This window comes from Rattus norvegicus, chromosome 1 (assembly GCF_021556685.1).
Source record: "Rattus norvegicus strain SHRSP/BbbUtx chromosome 1, alternate assembly SHRSP_T2T, whole genome shotgun sequence".
In the NCBI taxonomy this organism is placed as follows: Eukaryota; Metazoa; Chordata; class Mammalia; order Rodentia; family Muridae; genus Rattus; species Rattus norvegicus.
Window position 1 is genome coordinate 45214110 of NC_141534.1, and position 15030 is coordinate 45229139.

Consider the following 15030-nt stretch of genomic DNA (forward strand, 5'->3'; position numbering starts at 1 on the left):
CCTGAGAGAGTTGTTCAGCCTCCATGAATGCTAGTTTATTCATCTACCAAGAAACAATGATATGCATCTTGTAAGCTTGAATGAAGTTTAAGAAAAATCCAAGGAAACTTCTTAGAAGGACTTCTAGCACATGGTAAACAGACCCTGCCTGCTGGCTGTCACTGCAATGCATAGAAGTGGTGTTTAGCTCCATTATCATTCAGTTTGGTTCAGAGGTCATCTTTATTGGTAATAGAATTCAACTCTTTATGATGTAGAAATCGAGGCTCAGTCACATGACTAAGGTCACAGACAAGGTGTTCAAACCTATGGACCCTAATCTTATACATAATGTCCCTGTTCGGCCACACCTGTATATTTGCTTCTAATTTGAGAAAGGACACAAATTAAAGAAAAATTATTTCCCACAGGGCTACAGGTTCATAGCCATTGAATGGATTCATGTTTGCTCCTTGGACAGTGTCAGGCATCCAGGATGTTACTACCATTACTACCTTCAAAGGTTGTGCCTTGATCGACTAACACCTAAGATTTTTAACTCTGAGAACACTACATACTCACTCTAAAATATAAACTACCCCTGCAAAATATGAAAGTATAATATAATTAAATGTTGTATGACTTGAGAACATCTATATGATACAAATAGGAGTCCATTCAAGGACTATGGACCTATAGACTGGTGAGTGAGAGAAACTTTCTGAATTCTATTAATTTTCTTTAATTTGTGTCCTTTCTCAAATTAGAAGCAAATATTCAGCTGTAGCAAAAGTACAGTATGTTTTTGTTTGTTTGGTTGGTTGGCTGGTTGGTTAGTTTTTTTCTTTGTTTGTTTGTTTTGTTTGGGGGCTAGGATTTGAAGAAGTAAGATGTATCTTATAGGTAGAGATAACTTAGAGTCCAGTAAAGTTCTATCTATAGGCATAGTGTATTGCCAGAGACTTTGAATAAAGGAAACAGTGCTGACAACATGGTGAGATACTATAAAACATTTACTCCGATAATGCCCTAGCTCCAGCTGGAATGGATTTTTCCTATTCTAAGAACAATGCTGAGTGCACATGCCAAGATATTATTGGTACAGCAGCTGCCATAGCAATGGTGCCCCCGAAATGGCCTGTTCTCATCTGTTTACATCACTGGAGAATTTCTAATGTTTCTCTTCATCACCAATTTTCTTTGGTCTCCTGGTGATGGTACAACCTCCTAATTTACATCACCATGTTTAAGTGCACCTCACAGTCAATGCACACTACCTCCAAAACAGGAGGGGTGTGTCTGTGACTGTATGTGTGTGTGTGTGTGTGTGTGTATGTATGTATGTATGTATGTATGCATGTATATATGAATGTATTTAAGAAGCTTGCTATATCAAAAAAACCAGGGAACTTCAGAGAGATTTGAGGTTGGTTATTACAATAGAAAAGAGCAGTCTGAGTGGTCACACAAAGGTAACTCAATAAATAGGAATCAATCAATAATTATATACGTAGAAAAGTAAGTTAAGAGAAAGGACTGAGGTTATCTGTCTAAGAAGCAATGTTGTTTTGCAGTTTTCTGGTTGTGGGGAAATTCTACTTTATCTCTGTTATAAATGTGCTTGTAAAGTCAACATTGTTTTGATTGTTGGCTTTTTTGTTCATGGAGGTTTATTTGCTTGTTCCATTGGTTGGACAGTTGGACAGTTGGTTGGGCGGTTGGTTGGTTTTCCATTATGGAGAATCTTCATATAATGTTGATACCCAGTCAAATTCTGTCCCACAATGGAGAAACCCACTGGTTGCAACTAAACTAATTCTCTGAACACTATCTGGGTTTTGTCTTTCTTGTATTTTTCAACTTTACTACCAGTGTACATTACTATTGATTCTCCTACACCAACGGGGGAACTAAAACATGAGAAATGATATGTGAGAGCTAAGGTGACACAGCAAGTATGATTTATTCCCATGGAAGTGGAGTCTTTTAAGAATATGAAATGACCAACATTGTCATCATTGATGACAGCTATAAATGTGAACATCAGAGGCAGGGAAATTGACGGGCTACTGAGTTTGAGCAAAGCAGAATAGTCAGGACAGTGTAGATCACAGGTAGCTCTGGAGTAGAGTGAATGCCAACAGAAGGAGCAGGTGAAACTCTGGTAATCATTACTCATTTTCAGTGGAACTAGGGCCACAGGTATAAGCATGAGAAATTCGAAACGTATTCTCAAGCCCATGGATAACACATTTACCTTTGTTTGAATTTTTATATTGTTTGAGGTAAATTCAATCTTTGATTTTCAAGATGGTCCACCATGGATAACCAAAAAAATTACATTGTTGGCCCCCATAGCCAGAACACCTTAGAAATTATTTTTGAAAAAAAAAAGTAATAATTTATGAATGGATATCCACACACAATAGAAAAATTCTTACTGGATGATGTAGTAGTTTAAGGAGTCCTATCCCCTGGTAATATTTTAACCCATTATGGGAATATAAATACAAATTAGCAGATGAAGAAGAAATATCATTGGCCTTTCTCCTGATGAATACATTTGTGATGAAAGTGACCAATTTGTGTCCTGAAACTTTTTGTTTCTAACACAGATTGAAATACCAGCCCACCTTGTCAAAACCCTGAACTGATGAGACTTTTCAATAAGAAGAATAGTTACTTAAAGTTTAGAAAAAAAAAGTTATGGGACATAAAGCAGTTTTTCTATTCAGAAGTCAGCCTCACAGAGAGGAAGATGAAGGGAAACTAAATACGAACAATTCTTTTTTACTTTATGCTATGAGATAGGTAATTTTTTCTCCTTCTTTTGAAATAAGTGAATAGAAGAACTGAGAAAAAAGTGAGAGTATTTGAATCATGGAGTTAGAAGAAAAAAACGTTCTTCTAGCCAGACAAACTGAAAGCCTGGATGAATCATTAGAATTCAGAAGAGACCACATAAGACTCAAGATGGAAAGGCAACACCAATTTCCTTACGGGAGTTCCACACAGTGGCAGTAACTGTGTCAGTTGACACTGGTGTCCGCCTTCCAGTACCCAAGCAGGACAGAATAATGCAGCAGGGGGGCAGAAAAGCTAGGTGGCATGTGGGAGATTAGCAACTCTCTGGAGGATCAGAGGACAGGCATCTAAAATCAGATGAGTAGACACTAGTATATTATATGTTACTGAAGCACGGCTCATCCTCTAATTTATTAAAAAACTGGATAATTCCAGCCATGGCCCCAGACAGGCTGCAATGAAATTGCCTTCAAGGATCTCCCTCAAATCTGTGATCATCATACTGTTGCTACATGGCAATGTTGTACTGGGAAGGAGACAAGTGGGAACACAAAGTCCAAAATAAGTCATAAAAAGCAATCACACAGTGACTTTGAAATAAGTTACACTTAATGATTCAAATGAATAAAAATCAATGTTTCCATGAAATGGGATGAATCATATGAAATTGAACATGAGTAGACACCACAAACCTAACATTATATATAACACATAAATAGAGGGGTGGAAAAAAGGCAATAATTGTTGAAACAACTACCCACATATCTGGACAGGCTGCCAAGTGCCACAGACAATATATCTTTCAAATAAACACTTTACATAAAGGAAAGAAGACTTAAATGCTATAAGAAAGGAAACTACGGCACGTACCTTTAATCCCAGGCAGAGGCAGGTGAATCTCTGTGACTTTGAGATCAGCCTGATCTACAGAGTGAGTTCCAGAACAGAGAGGGCTACACAGACAAACTTTGTCTTCAAAAAGAAAAGGGAAGAGGGGAGAAAGAAAGAAAAAAGACACTATGAACATAGTATTTCTTAATATAATAAGATGACTTATCATAAGATGACTGTGTGTGTGTTTGCATGTATATGTGTGGATGTGCGTATGCATGTGCTTCTGTGTATGTACATATGCATTTGTGTGTGTGGATGTGAGTGTGTGTGTGTGTGTATGTATGTGTGAGTTTGCATGTGGCTATGTGACTGACTGTGTGTGTTTGCATGTGGATGTGTGGACATGTGTGTGCATGTACATCTGTGTGTGCACGGGACTTATTATCTTGATTGGAGAAAAAGAAAACAGTGAATAGAATAATATATTCAAGGTAAATGAAAATGTTCCTGAGAGTGAAGTCATCTTGACAGCTTGTAGACTGCATCCTCAATGAATGCCAGCTGCTTTATTAGTCATATTAAAAAAACAGCAACACCTGCACTACAAAACGGTCTTTGAGATCTAAAAACGAACTGAAAAATGAGGTTAATATTTCAACACAGGACTGTTCTTATTTTTGTATCACTAACTAATATAAGCACTTTTGTGTGCCTGCTACATACTGAAGGACTCTAGGACTTGGCCCTGCCTTGATTCCCTCTCTGTCAGAGGTGGGCAGAGGGGAACTCTGAGCAGACTCAGTGAAATTCCATTCTATGATTTATTGGAGTTGCTATTTAGGTCATTTTATTAACCTTAGAAGAAGGAAAGTCTTTACATGCCTTCACATCCACACACACGCACACACACACACACACACCACATGTACACACATGTACACACATACACATACAAACACATGCACACACACATAAATGCACTTGCACATGTACATACATACACATGCAAACACACACATAAGCCCACAAAGGTGCACACAAATGCACCCACAAACAGATAGACACTCACACACAAACACATCATGGAAAGCTAAATTCAGTGATACTTTAAGCAAATATACTTCTGAAAAGAAAGTAAGACTATTTTCCACAGTTACCATGATTCAGCTGGACTGTGACCAGAGATTCTCAGGGGCAAAGTGTTTTATAACCTTGTTGGCAAAGCACTCATAAATATAGAAGGCTCACAAGGCAGTGTAGTAGATACGTTCGGCTCTCAATGCAGTCTGGAGAAAAGGGACAGAGAGGGCCTTCTCATACACACAGTTCTCTGTGCCTTGGGTCCTTTCTCATACATCAGGGTGTAGAGATAGTCTGCATCAGAAGTATTAGTCCATGAACTTCTACAACAAAGGCAGTTGATGGCTGCAAGCTTTGAAGATGAATTAGCCAGACAAAAAGAAATACCTGTCTTCGTGTTATTTCAAGTTTTCTGCATCACTAAAAAAACATTGCTCTTGTCACAATGAATTAAATAGCTGTACACTCAATTCCTTTATTTGGCCCTTTCAACAGGCACTGGGTGGTACCCATCTTGTGCTGGGATGTTGAAGGGTGGGTCAATTTTATCTGTTCCTATTGCTTTTTGCCTCATCGCTGTTCATTTCCTATTTTGGCCGAGTATAACATCACCAAATTATCACCAAAAAATAAGGCCAGCAAATACTATCAAAAATACACAAGAGCTATTACAACTATTGGGCTAATTTCAAAAGGCAATAATTTCCCCACAGCCTGTATTCACTAAGAAATTTAACCTGCACAACATGAAGCTTTAGAAGCTTCTACAATTGAATTTTCTAATGCTGATAATACTGATATTTATTTCTAAAAATGTATTAATAATGTTGACACCATTTTAAGATGTTTAGAGTTCTCCTCATGGTTCCTTCAGTATTAAAAAAAAAAATCTACAGACACACATTATCTGAAGTTGCTAGATTTTATGTATCGTGGGTGCATGCATAAAACACATTTCCTCTCCTCTCAGAAGCTCTGAATTTGAAAGCTATATCTATGTTCTAAAAACTATGTTCTTAGGAAAAAGCAAACATTACTCTCCAGGAGACAAAGAGCTGTAGTTTTGAAATGAATGCTCTGATGATGTTTTCGTGTGTGTGTGTGTGTGTGTGTGTGTGTGTGTGTGTGTGTGTGTGTGTGTGTGTCTGTGTGTGTCTGTGTCTGTGTCTGTGTCTGTGTCTGTGTATCTGTGTCTGTGTGCTTGTATCTATGTGTGTTTATGTGTCAGTGTGTGTCTCTGTGTGTGTTTGTATGTCTGTATGTGTCTGTGTGTCTGTGTGTGTCTACATGTCTGTGTGTGTCTGTGTGTTTGTGTATATCTGTGTGTGTCTGTTTGTATCTGCATGTTTCTGTGTGTCTGAGTCTCTGTGTATGTCTATGCATTCTGTATGTTAGCAAGAAAAAGCTCTATGTTACATATTTAAAAATTATCCAATTGCCACTGCTTATTTACATCACACAATGTAGCAAAGTAATATTTCTCTAAAATATAAATTGTTTAGCCAAACGGATTTTCTTGTAAATATAAGATGTGATAGTCACACTGACAGTCCTAGGTAATCTCAATGTGTCACAAAATAAAACAAAGAAAATGAATGTGAAAGACATAGGCACAAAGAGAAAGAGAATGAGAGAGAGAGAGAGACAGAGACAGAGACAGAGATTTGAGGGCAAGAGGAGATATAGACAGGATTGGTAGGGAGATGGGGCATTGAAATGGTCAGTATATATTGTATATATTTAATTTAAAAGTTAATAAAAATTTATTTAGTAAAGTAAGAGAAAATTGCAAACAGGCTAAGACAGTAGAATAAAATGAAATGAAGACTAGTATTAGTGAGAGCCTTAGAAAACTAGAAATACGGCCCATTAGACTCCCAGCAATAGGAGACTTTTATTGACCCCAAATGTATACATAAAAGTAATATCAGTTATTCACTTTAAATTTTCTATGCATAAAGCTCCCAGAAAGTAAAATTTCATGTAACTCTGTCTGAAAGATTCTTTTCTCATGACATCACTGGAAGGATTGGATGTTGAAAGGAGTAGAGAAGACAAAGAGAAAACAGAACACATGGGTAAAAAAGAGAATGCCCTCAGCCAAAGGGTCCCCAATAGTCCCTTACTCTAGGAACACATGGAAAATTGCTACTTCACCACTGGAAGGTTATGCTTCTTTGTTTGATTTTCTGGAACATTCTATCTGCCTTCTCTTGGGATCAAAGTGACAAATAAGTCAGCTTTCAGCTACAGGGGAAGATTCACATATTATGTCACTCATGTGTACTTTGCTTTTATTGGCTCGTGGGAAGTGTGCTCAGTGACCATGGAGCATGGCTTTGAGAGAAACACAAATGAAATGTTTTAAGCATTTTACAGCAAAGCAAGAGGTCTCTGCTTAGTCCTTAGTGTAGGTAGTAGAAAATATAACATAAAATAACGAAATATGTTAATATGACCTCTTTTTATATTCATGGAAAAATAAGAGTTTTTTCTTTGCGACTTATTAAAATAGAATTAATCTCTCTGTCTCTGTCTCTGTCTCTGTCCCTCTGTGCTCTCTCTCTCTCTCTCTCTCTCTGTCTCCCCCTCCCTTCTCCCCTCCCTCCCTCCCTGTGTGTATGTATGTGTGTGTGTCTCTTCTTTCTCTGTGTGTGTCTGACTGTCTATCTCTGTCTCTCTCCCTCATTTCCTGCCTCCACTCCCACTCACCACTCACTGGATAATAATGGAGAAATTCAGACAAGTGTTCACTTGACAAAGTCTCCACTTGCATGATTCCCTGCAATGTAGGACAAGCATTTTTATTTCATTTGATTTACCTCATTCATCAAGAGCTTGAAAAGCTAATGCTCTAGGGAGTGTTTCCTGCTCCATTAAAAATATGGATTTCTGTGTGGGGATGTGGACACAAAGGTCATGACAAAACAAGGAGACATTTCCAATATTGTGCCGAATTTATAAAGGAAACTCACTGAGCCTTTCAGAATAAAACCTCTTCCTTCCTCACTCAAACTGACAAAATCCTGAAAGTGTAGAAAGGGCTCAGGCTAGAAGACATTTCTTCTCCAAATCTCATCAGCTTTACTGTGAATACTTAAATATGATTGGGGAAAGAGTTAAGCCATGTGAAAGACATGATTTGATATAAAGCCAGCAAACCAGATTAGAAAATGTATTCTTTGTGCTTTTGGCCTCCCTCTGTCCATTTTGTTTCTGAACCAAGAGTCTCACTAATTCAAAGAATCAATTCAAAAGCAAAATACAAGAAAGATGAGCTAAGGCAACTGGTCAACCACCACACATGTAGTTGATTCACTGAAGCCTCTTTTACCCTTAGTGAACCAAGATCAATAAAGTTTTAGAAAGTACTAATAACTAGAGGAATAGTATGAGGAATGAGTGTAGCAGCAGACAGCAGCTGCTTTACAACCACATACAGAGGATGAACATTTATGAGCAAAAGTTACACATGTGACATGTGAGAGCAGAAATATATCAATAAATGTGCTATGCTACGTCTCCTTCCACTGGAACTGGGTTGTATATACAGATACTCTGTCAAACATCAATGGTTCTAAGACAAATACAGTATCTAAAGCACTTTGCATAGTAATGCCTGGAATTTTACAGAACACAGTTAACCAATCATCTAGAATACACAGTTTTAAGTATTTGTTATGAAATTTTTTAACGTGATACAGTATTTAAGTCACTGCTTAGTAGAGAAGTAGGTGCAGTCAATACCAGGAAGGGGCTGGGGTACAAAAGAGTGTCTCCCAGGCCTTATGCCTTACTTCTTCATTTTGAGCACCTCACTCATTTCCTTCATTTTACTTCTATTCAGTCTGCACAGAATGAAGAAGAAGAAGAAAATAAAGGCTGGAGAAGGGGTTGTATTTAATATCTACGGGTTTGGTCAAGATCCATTCAAGTAAAAGGAACAACAAGGACAATCCTTCCTTCAATTTGCTTCTTGTCTACCTGCTAATCCTGCTAATTCATGGCTCTCAGTGGGTTTCTGATAATACATTTAACTTTCCTAGGACAACATTCATACCACCACGTCACAGCAGGACAAAATGAAAGGCTCATTCTCTGAACAATAATACCCCTTTCCAAACCCAGCCATTTCTCCAGACAGAAAACCATGGGAAAATGCTGGTGGCACACCCAAATTCCTGTCTCTGCAACTCATTTTCATATATTTAGAAAGTTCCTGATGTGACTTAAAGCATGAGTAACTGCAATCAAAATTCTGGTTCCCTTCAGGGGAAGGATCTCTAAGCATAACAAGAAAAATTAAATAGCAGCGATCCCATAAAATGCCAACAGAAAGTTTTTTATGATATTTGCTGTGTATGATTTAATTGACAAGTAATATTTTATGTACTTACTATATATAATACAATATTGTGATATGCATGTACATCATGGAATGAAAAAAATTAATATTCCCTCCCATCACTTTGCTTTCATGGTAAACACTAATCAAATTTCATTTCACAAACACCTCATTCCAAGGGAGGAAATGATTTTTTTTAACTGAAATAACTAGGCATTCCAAGCACCTGCTAGTGAGCAGGTAAAGGAAAGACCGAGAGTGTAACGAGTCAGAAAATTACCTGAAGTTCCTCCCTAGAGTGTGACTAATGTCAAAAGGTATGCCTTTGAATCACAGGTCTATCACTGATAGTTTACCTAAAAATAAAGAAGAAAAAGAAAAGAACGTGTGTGTGTGTGTGTGTGTGTGTGTGTGTGTGTGTGTGTGTGTGTGTGTGTTTGCTGCTTTAGGAGAAATCTTTCCACGTATCAAAATATCAAAAGTGCTTAAATTTCTTGAACATCCAAGTTTAAAGTTCTTGAACACCCAAGTGGGTGATTTCAAAAAGCTGAACACTGTTATTATAATTTTATTTTTGTCCGTTTGCTTCCTTTGAAATTAACGATGTTCGTCAGGTAGACGGTCTTTACTAAATCACAAGGATTTATGTCCTCAAGTTAACTGGCTGTCTCTATCTGCTGGTGTTAAAATGCTTAAGGCAGAAACAGTTCTAAAGCAAAGTAGCCTTGCATCTGGAATCCACCCGTTGTTCTGCAAGTTCTGCAGAATCACGTGTCCAATGCGGAATTCAGGAAACAGTCTCAACAGGTTGGTCCTGGTGATATCCATGAAAGAGTCTGAAAGTTTCATCTCCTTGCTGTTCATGGAGACCAAAACAGTCTTGGAACATTGAATTAAGCCCCTATATCAGAAGCTCTATAATATCATATCTATAATATCATATCGTACAAAAATCAGCTGTCTGGGGCTGAGTAAGATTCTTAACCTCAAGTGACTGAAAAACTCTAAGCTCAAACTGAAATTTAAAAGGAGCTTGCTATCTGCTGTACATAAAAGTTCAAGGAAAACCTTGATTCAAGTATTACATTTTCGTGTCCTCTCTCAACTCCTTAGGCAGCGGTATTTTTCAAATGAATTTTCCTAACAACTATAGACTCTAAAACTTCTCATGTTTGAGCCCCCTGAAGAAACTCATGTATGTTCTCTCTCTCTCTCTCTCTCTCTCTCTCTCTCTCCCTACCTTTCTCTCTCTTACACACACACACACACACACACACACACCTTCCCTGAAAACAACTCTGGGTTTTAATTAACTCATCTCCCATGATTATAGAAGGAAATACTTCAGGCAGGATAATATATAAAGAAAAAGAGTTTCTATAAATCACAACCTTTGATGCTAAATTACCAAACAGCATATGGCTGGAACTTTGGTAAGAACCCTTCTCTGAATCACATCATGGCTGTATCGTGATACAGCCTGGTAATGCTTGAAGAAGGTACCACATGGCCAGAGGAAGGCAGGGAGGATGCAAGGGAGGGGTCAGTCTTGCCCTTTCATAGCAATCCTCACTTAAGTACTAACCAGGGTTAAGAATGAACAGATCAATTCATTTTGAGGACAAGACCCGCAGCCGATAGCCTAAAGATTCCCTGCTAGTCATGTCGCTTAAAGGCACCCTCGAGACTAAACACCATCACACCAGAGGCCAAACTATAAATATATGAGCTACCTAAAAAAAATCAAAACATCTAAACCATGGTGGTTCTGTTGAAACCTGAGGCTATCTCTATTTCCCATGACTCCCTTCTCTTAACATCTTCATGCCCTAAACTAATAACAGCCTACTGGACAGTTCATGGATAGAGGGTGGAAATGAGTTATTTTCCAGAGCGAAACTGGGGTACCATTAAAGATTTTAAATACATAAAAACTAAATGTGAAAAACCATTGGTGGTGACTACGTCCAGATTGTGCTTCCTTCATTGACTTCATCAATTGCTATAAATGTCTCTGCGTATCATTCCTACCTCGCCATTCAACTTTCTGTAGCCTGTCAAGACAAACAACACTCCTAGATATTTAAGTAGGAGAATAAAACAGATTACTTTTACTTGGATGTTCATAATAGATTAATAGACAGAAGCCAAAAGCTCTATGCCGATCACTTCCTTTTGAGAAATGGTTGGAGGAAGGAATCAGGAGTACAGTCACACAAGGAAAATCTTCCTAGCAAGACAAAAGGAAGGATTTTGATGCCTGCAACCACGTGGGTAACATCAAAATAGTGACACAGAGGGAAACAAGACAAAGAGGCACACAAATTGGGTGTTTATTTGCATAAACCACTAGGAAATGCAAATGAATCTGTGAAGACCGAAAGAACACCAGGATCAGTGGTTGCTTGGGAAATGTTGGGGTAGGGTTAGGGAGGGAAAGGGCAAGGCTGACAGAGAGAGTTTCATGGGGAAATGTTTGGCATTTGTTTTTCTGGAGAGGAAAATACTTCATCTTGCAGGTCTCCTTTGCAATTATTCAAGGCAGTCACTGGATCATAGAACAGCTGTAGATCCCAAGCGGTGCAGATAAGCAGGTGTGGCTGCGTTCTAACAGCTATTTACACAGGAGGCGTGGCAAAGCGGGCTCTAATGGCAATGGTTTGCTAAACACTGATTTCGATGACAGTGATTTTACTACTATACATACGTCAACATTTACCTAATTGTGCTCACTGTGTACCATTTCTTTCATGTCAATAACAACTCAACAAAAACCTCACAAATAAACTGGAAAAGCTTAAATTTTCACCATCCACCTGGTGAGGGCTCATTCATCATAACACACTCTCTCCTCTGCTTCCTGCCTCTGTATTACTTCTCCCTCATACCACTGTCATTTCCTGGTTGGATTTTCCGCTCAGCTGGAGTTCTTGTTTTCCTTCCAGAATTCCCTGTTCTTATCACCATCTTCTTACTTGAGCTTTAAGACAAAATGTGGGCTTCTGAAATGCTTTCCACCTTACATGACCCTTATCTGCTCTGTTCAATACTCCATAGCAACCAGCACGTGGATGCACCTATGATGTGCATGTAAAGAAACACAGGGCCATGCACACAATTACGGTTAATAATTGTATATATACCATGTATATGTTATACATATATAGGGATATTTGCATATATGCATATATGGGGATATATATGGTTATATATCCATAAATGGATATATTTTAAATTATTTTATTAACGTAAATTATATCATAAAATATATTAAATTATATATATATTGTATATATTTAGAATCTTTATCCATATGGCAATTCCCCATCCTAATTGCACCAATCACAATGGCTGCCACATTAAAAACAAGGAAAGAAACTAAGCATGGCAGTGCACACTTATGTTCCCAGAACTTGGGAGTTAGGAGAATTAGGAGTTCAAGATCAGCTTTGCTGTATAGCAGGTTCAAGGCTAGTTTGGGATACATGAGATCCTGTCTCAAATAAATAAACAACATCCCCAAATGCTATTTTTTCTATTGTAGTAACTATTTAGTAGAAAAGAAAACTTGTAATGAGGGAAATTTCTATTTATTTCATGGGCACTCAATTATAAATATTGACTGTTACTTTGAAAAAGTCCTGGGTCTGCTCTCAGGGTCTTCCATTAACCATTGATGTTTTCTTAAGAGAATGCCACCTGTCTTCCAGGTGGTGTCTCCAATAAGCCATTTCTCTGCTGTTCTTCGATTTCCTAGATACACCAAAATGAAGACTGCCACCAACATCTACATTTTCAACCTTGCTCTGGCAGACGCCTTAGCGACCAGTACACTGCCCTTTCAGAGTGTCAACTACCTGATGGGAACATGGCCCTTCGGAACCATCCTCTGCAAGATCGTGATCTCAATAGATTACTACAACATGTTCACCAGCATATTCACCCTCTGCACCATGAGCGTGGACCGCTACATTGCTGTCTGCCACCCAGTCAAAGCCCTGGATTTCCGTACCCCCCGAAATGCCAAAATCGTCAACGTCTGCAACTGGATCCTCTCTTCTGCCATCGGTCTGCCTGTAATGTTCATGGCAACCACAAAATACAGGCAGGGTAAGGGTTAACATGGGCCTGAGTCAGGGATGAGGGTACCTACAGTCTGAAGTATTGGTGATGTCTGAACCGAGCAGAATTCATGGCCCAGTATCTTTGTCAAACTCTACTTTGAATTAAGAAAATTCCTTTAAATGCTTTGAAATGAAAACATTTCTCTATAATTACAAGCCTTCTAGGTATTTTAATAAGAACAAACTCTACTTATTCCTGATTTCTCTGAACTTACGTCATCAAAATGTTGGATAAATGGAAACAGAGCTCTCGCAAAAGTAATTAAAGCTTAAGCCTAGCAAATGTTTTAGTGAGGTTTGCTCATAATTTCTAAGCAGTTGCCTATCTGACAAATTCACATTCCCTGACTTAATAGAAGCTGCCATCCAGAAATGGAAGGGAAGAATCCATTAACAGGAAAATCCTACAAACCTTGGATATGGTTATGTCTTTTACAATAGCATAAATCCCGCCGAGTGTCTGACTCATTGAGAAATATACAGAACTTCTCACTTCATAAGATCTTAATGTGACCCAAGTGGACAGAAAAATAGAAAATGTGGGAAGGAAAAAACAGAAAGTAACTTCTCTGTACATCAATGGATGAGTCTCTCCCTTCGTTTCTTTAATTCCTTTCTTACCAGTCTGTAAGCAACAAACTTCACTCAGCTCAGGTCAAAGATATTAGTAGGCAAAGGAGCAATTTCAGTACCCAGTGCTATAAATAAATGTCACCGCTAATTTTTTTTCTGAAAATTCTTTCCTTCCAGGGTCCATAGATTGCACCCTCACGTTCTCCCACCCAACCTGGTACTGGGAGAACCTGCTCAAAATCTGTGTCTTTATCTTCGCTTTCATCATGCCGGTCCTCATCATCACTGTGTGTTACGGCCTGATGATCTTACGACTCAAGAGCGTTCGCATGCTATCGGGCTCCAAAGAAAAGGACAGGAATCTGCGCAGGATCACCCGGATGGTGCTGGTGGTCGTGGCTGTATTTATCGTCTGCTGGACCCCCATCCACATCTACGTCATCATCAAAGCACTGATCACGATTCCAGAAACCACATTTCAGACCGTTTCCTGGCACTTCTGCATTGCTTTGGGTTACACGAACAGCTGCCTGAATCCAGTTCTTTACGCCTTCCTGGATGAAAACTTCAAGCGATGCTTCAGAGAGTTCTGCATCCCAACCTCGTCCACGATCGAACAGCAAAACTCCACTCGAGTCCGTCAGAACACTAGGGAACATCCCTCCACGGCTAATACAGTGGATCGAACTAACCACCAGGTATGTGCTTTCTAGAATTACGGATAACATATAAAAATACCATATCTGGTACCAGTCTAAGATTTAAATCTTTAAGAAGGTCAGTAACTTGAGGCAAAGTCCAAGAACAGAGGAAGGAGCGAATCAATTTCTGATCGTAGAGTCAGGAAGATGTGCCACATAAATATGTTGATATATGTGCACAAGTTCATTTAGATATAAAGGTTTGATAAGTAATAATCTATTATGCTGCTAAAAGTTACTGTCCTCAGAGCCTTGTCTTCTTTGAAAAGTAAATGGCTTTAGTACATTTTAGAAGTAGTGTCACTTTGGAGGCCTTGATTCACACAACAACTTTTTAGATTCCAAAATATCTCACTAATATTCCTATGATTTAAAAGCAAACCCCACCCCAATTCTGTAGTTAAAGAACATTGTCCACTGTGGTCATAGGTACAAGATATTCCCAAGAGAGAGAAAAATGTATCACATATGTATATGTGTTATGTATATGCTATTATGAATGACTATATATATGTATATGTGTGTATATTTGATAGACTATCTCTAATATTTGTTAAGACTTTGTTTTGTAGATTCCACAGTCTGAATA

General features: G+C 38.4%; 1 protein-coding gene across 15 annotated transcripts in view; it reads left to right on the forward strand.

Annotated features, from left to right (window-relative positions):
• Positions 1-15030, forward strand: part of Oprm1 (opioid receptor, mu 1) — a 253689-nt gene that overhangs the window by 39338 nt on the left and 199321 nt on the right. For 14 of the 15 annotated variants that reach the window (NR_027877.1, NM_001304737.1, NM_001304735.1 and 11 more), the window contains 2 exon segments: positions 12801-13153; positions 13918-14438. Coding sequence is in view for 14 of the 15 variants with exons in the window: in NM_001304737.1 (NP_001291666.1) it covers positions 12801-13153; positions 13918-14438 (874 nt within the window). In the remaining variant the exon portion in view is untranslated. 15 annotated transcript variants of the gene reach the window in all.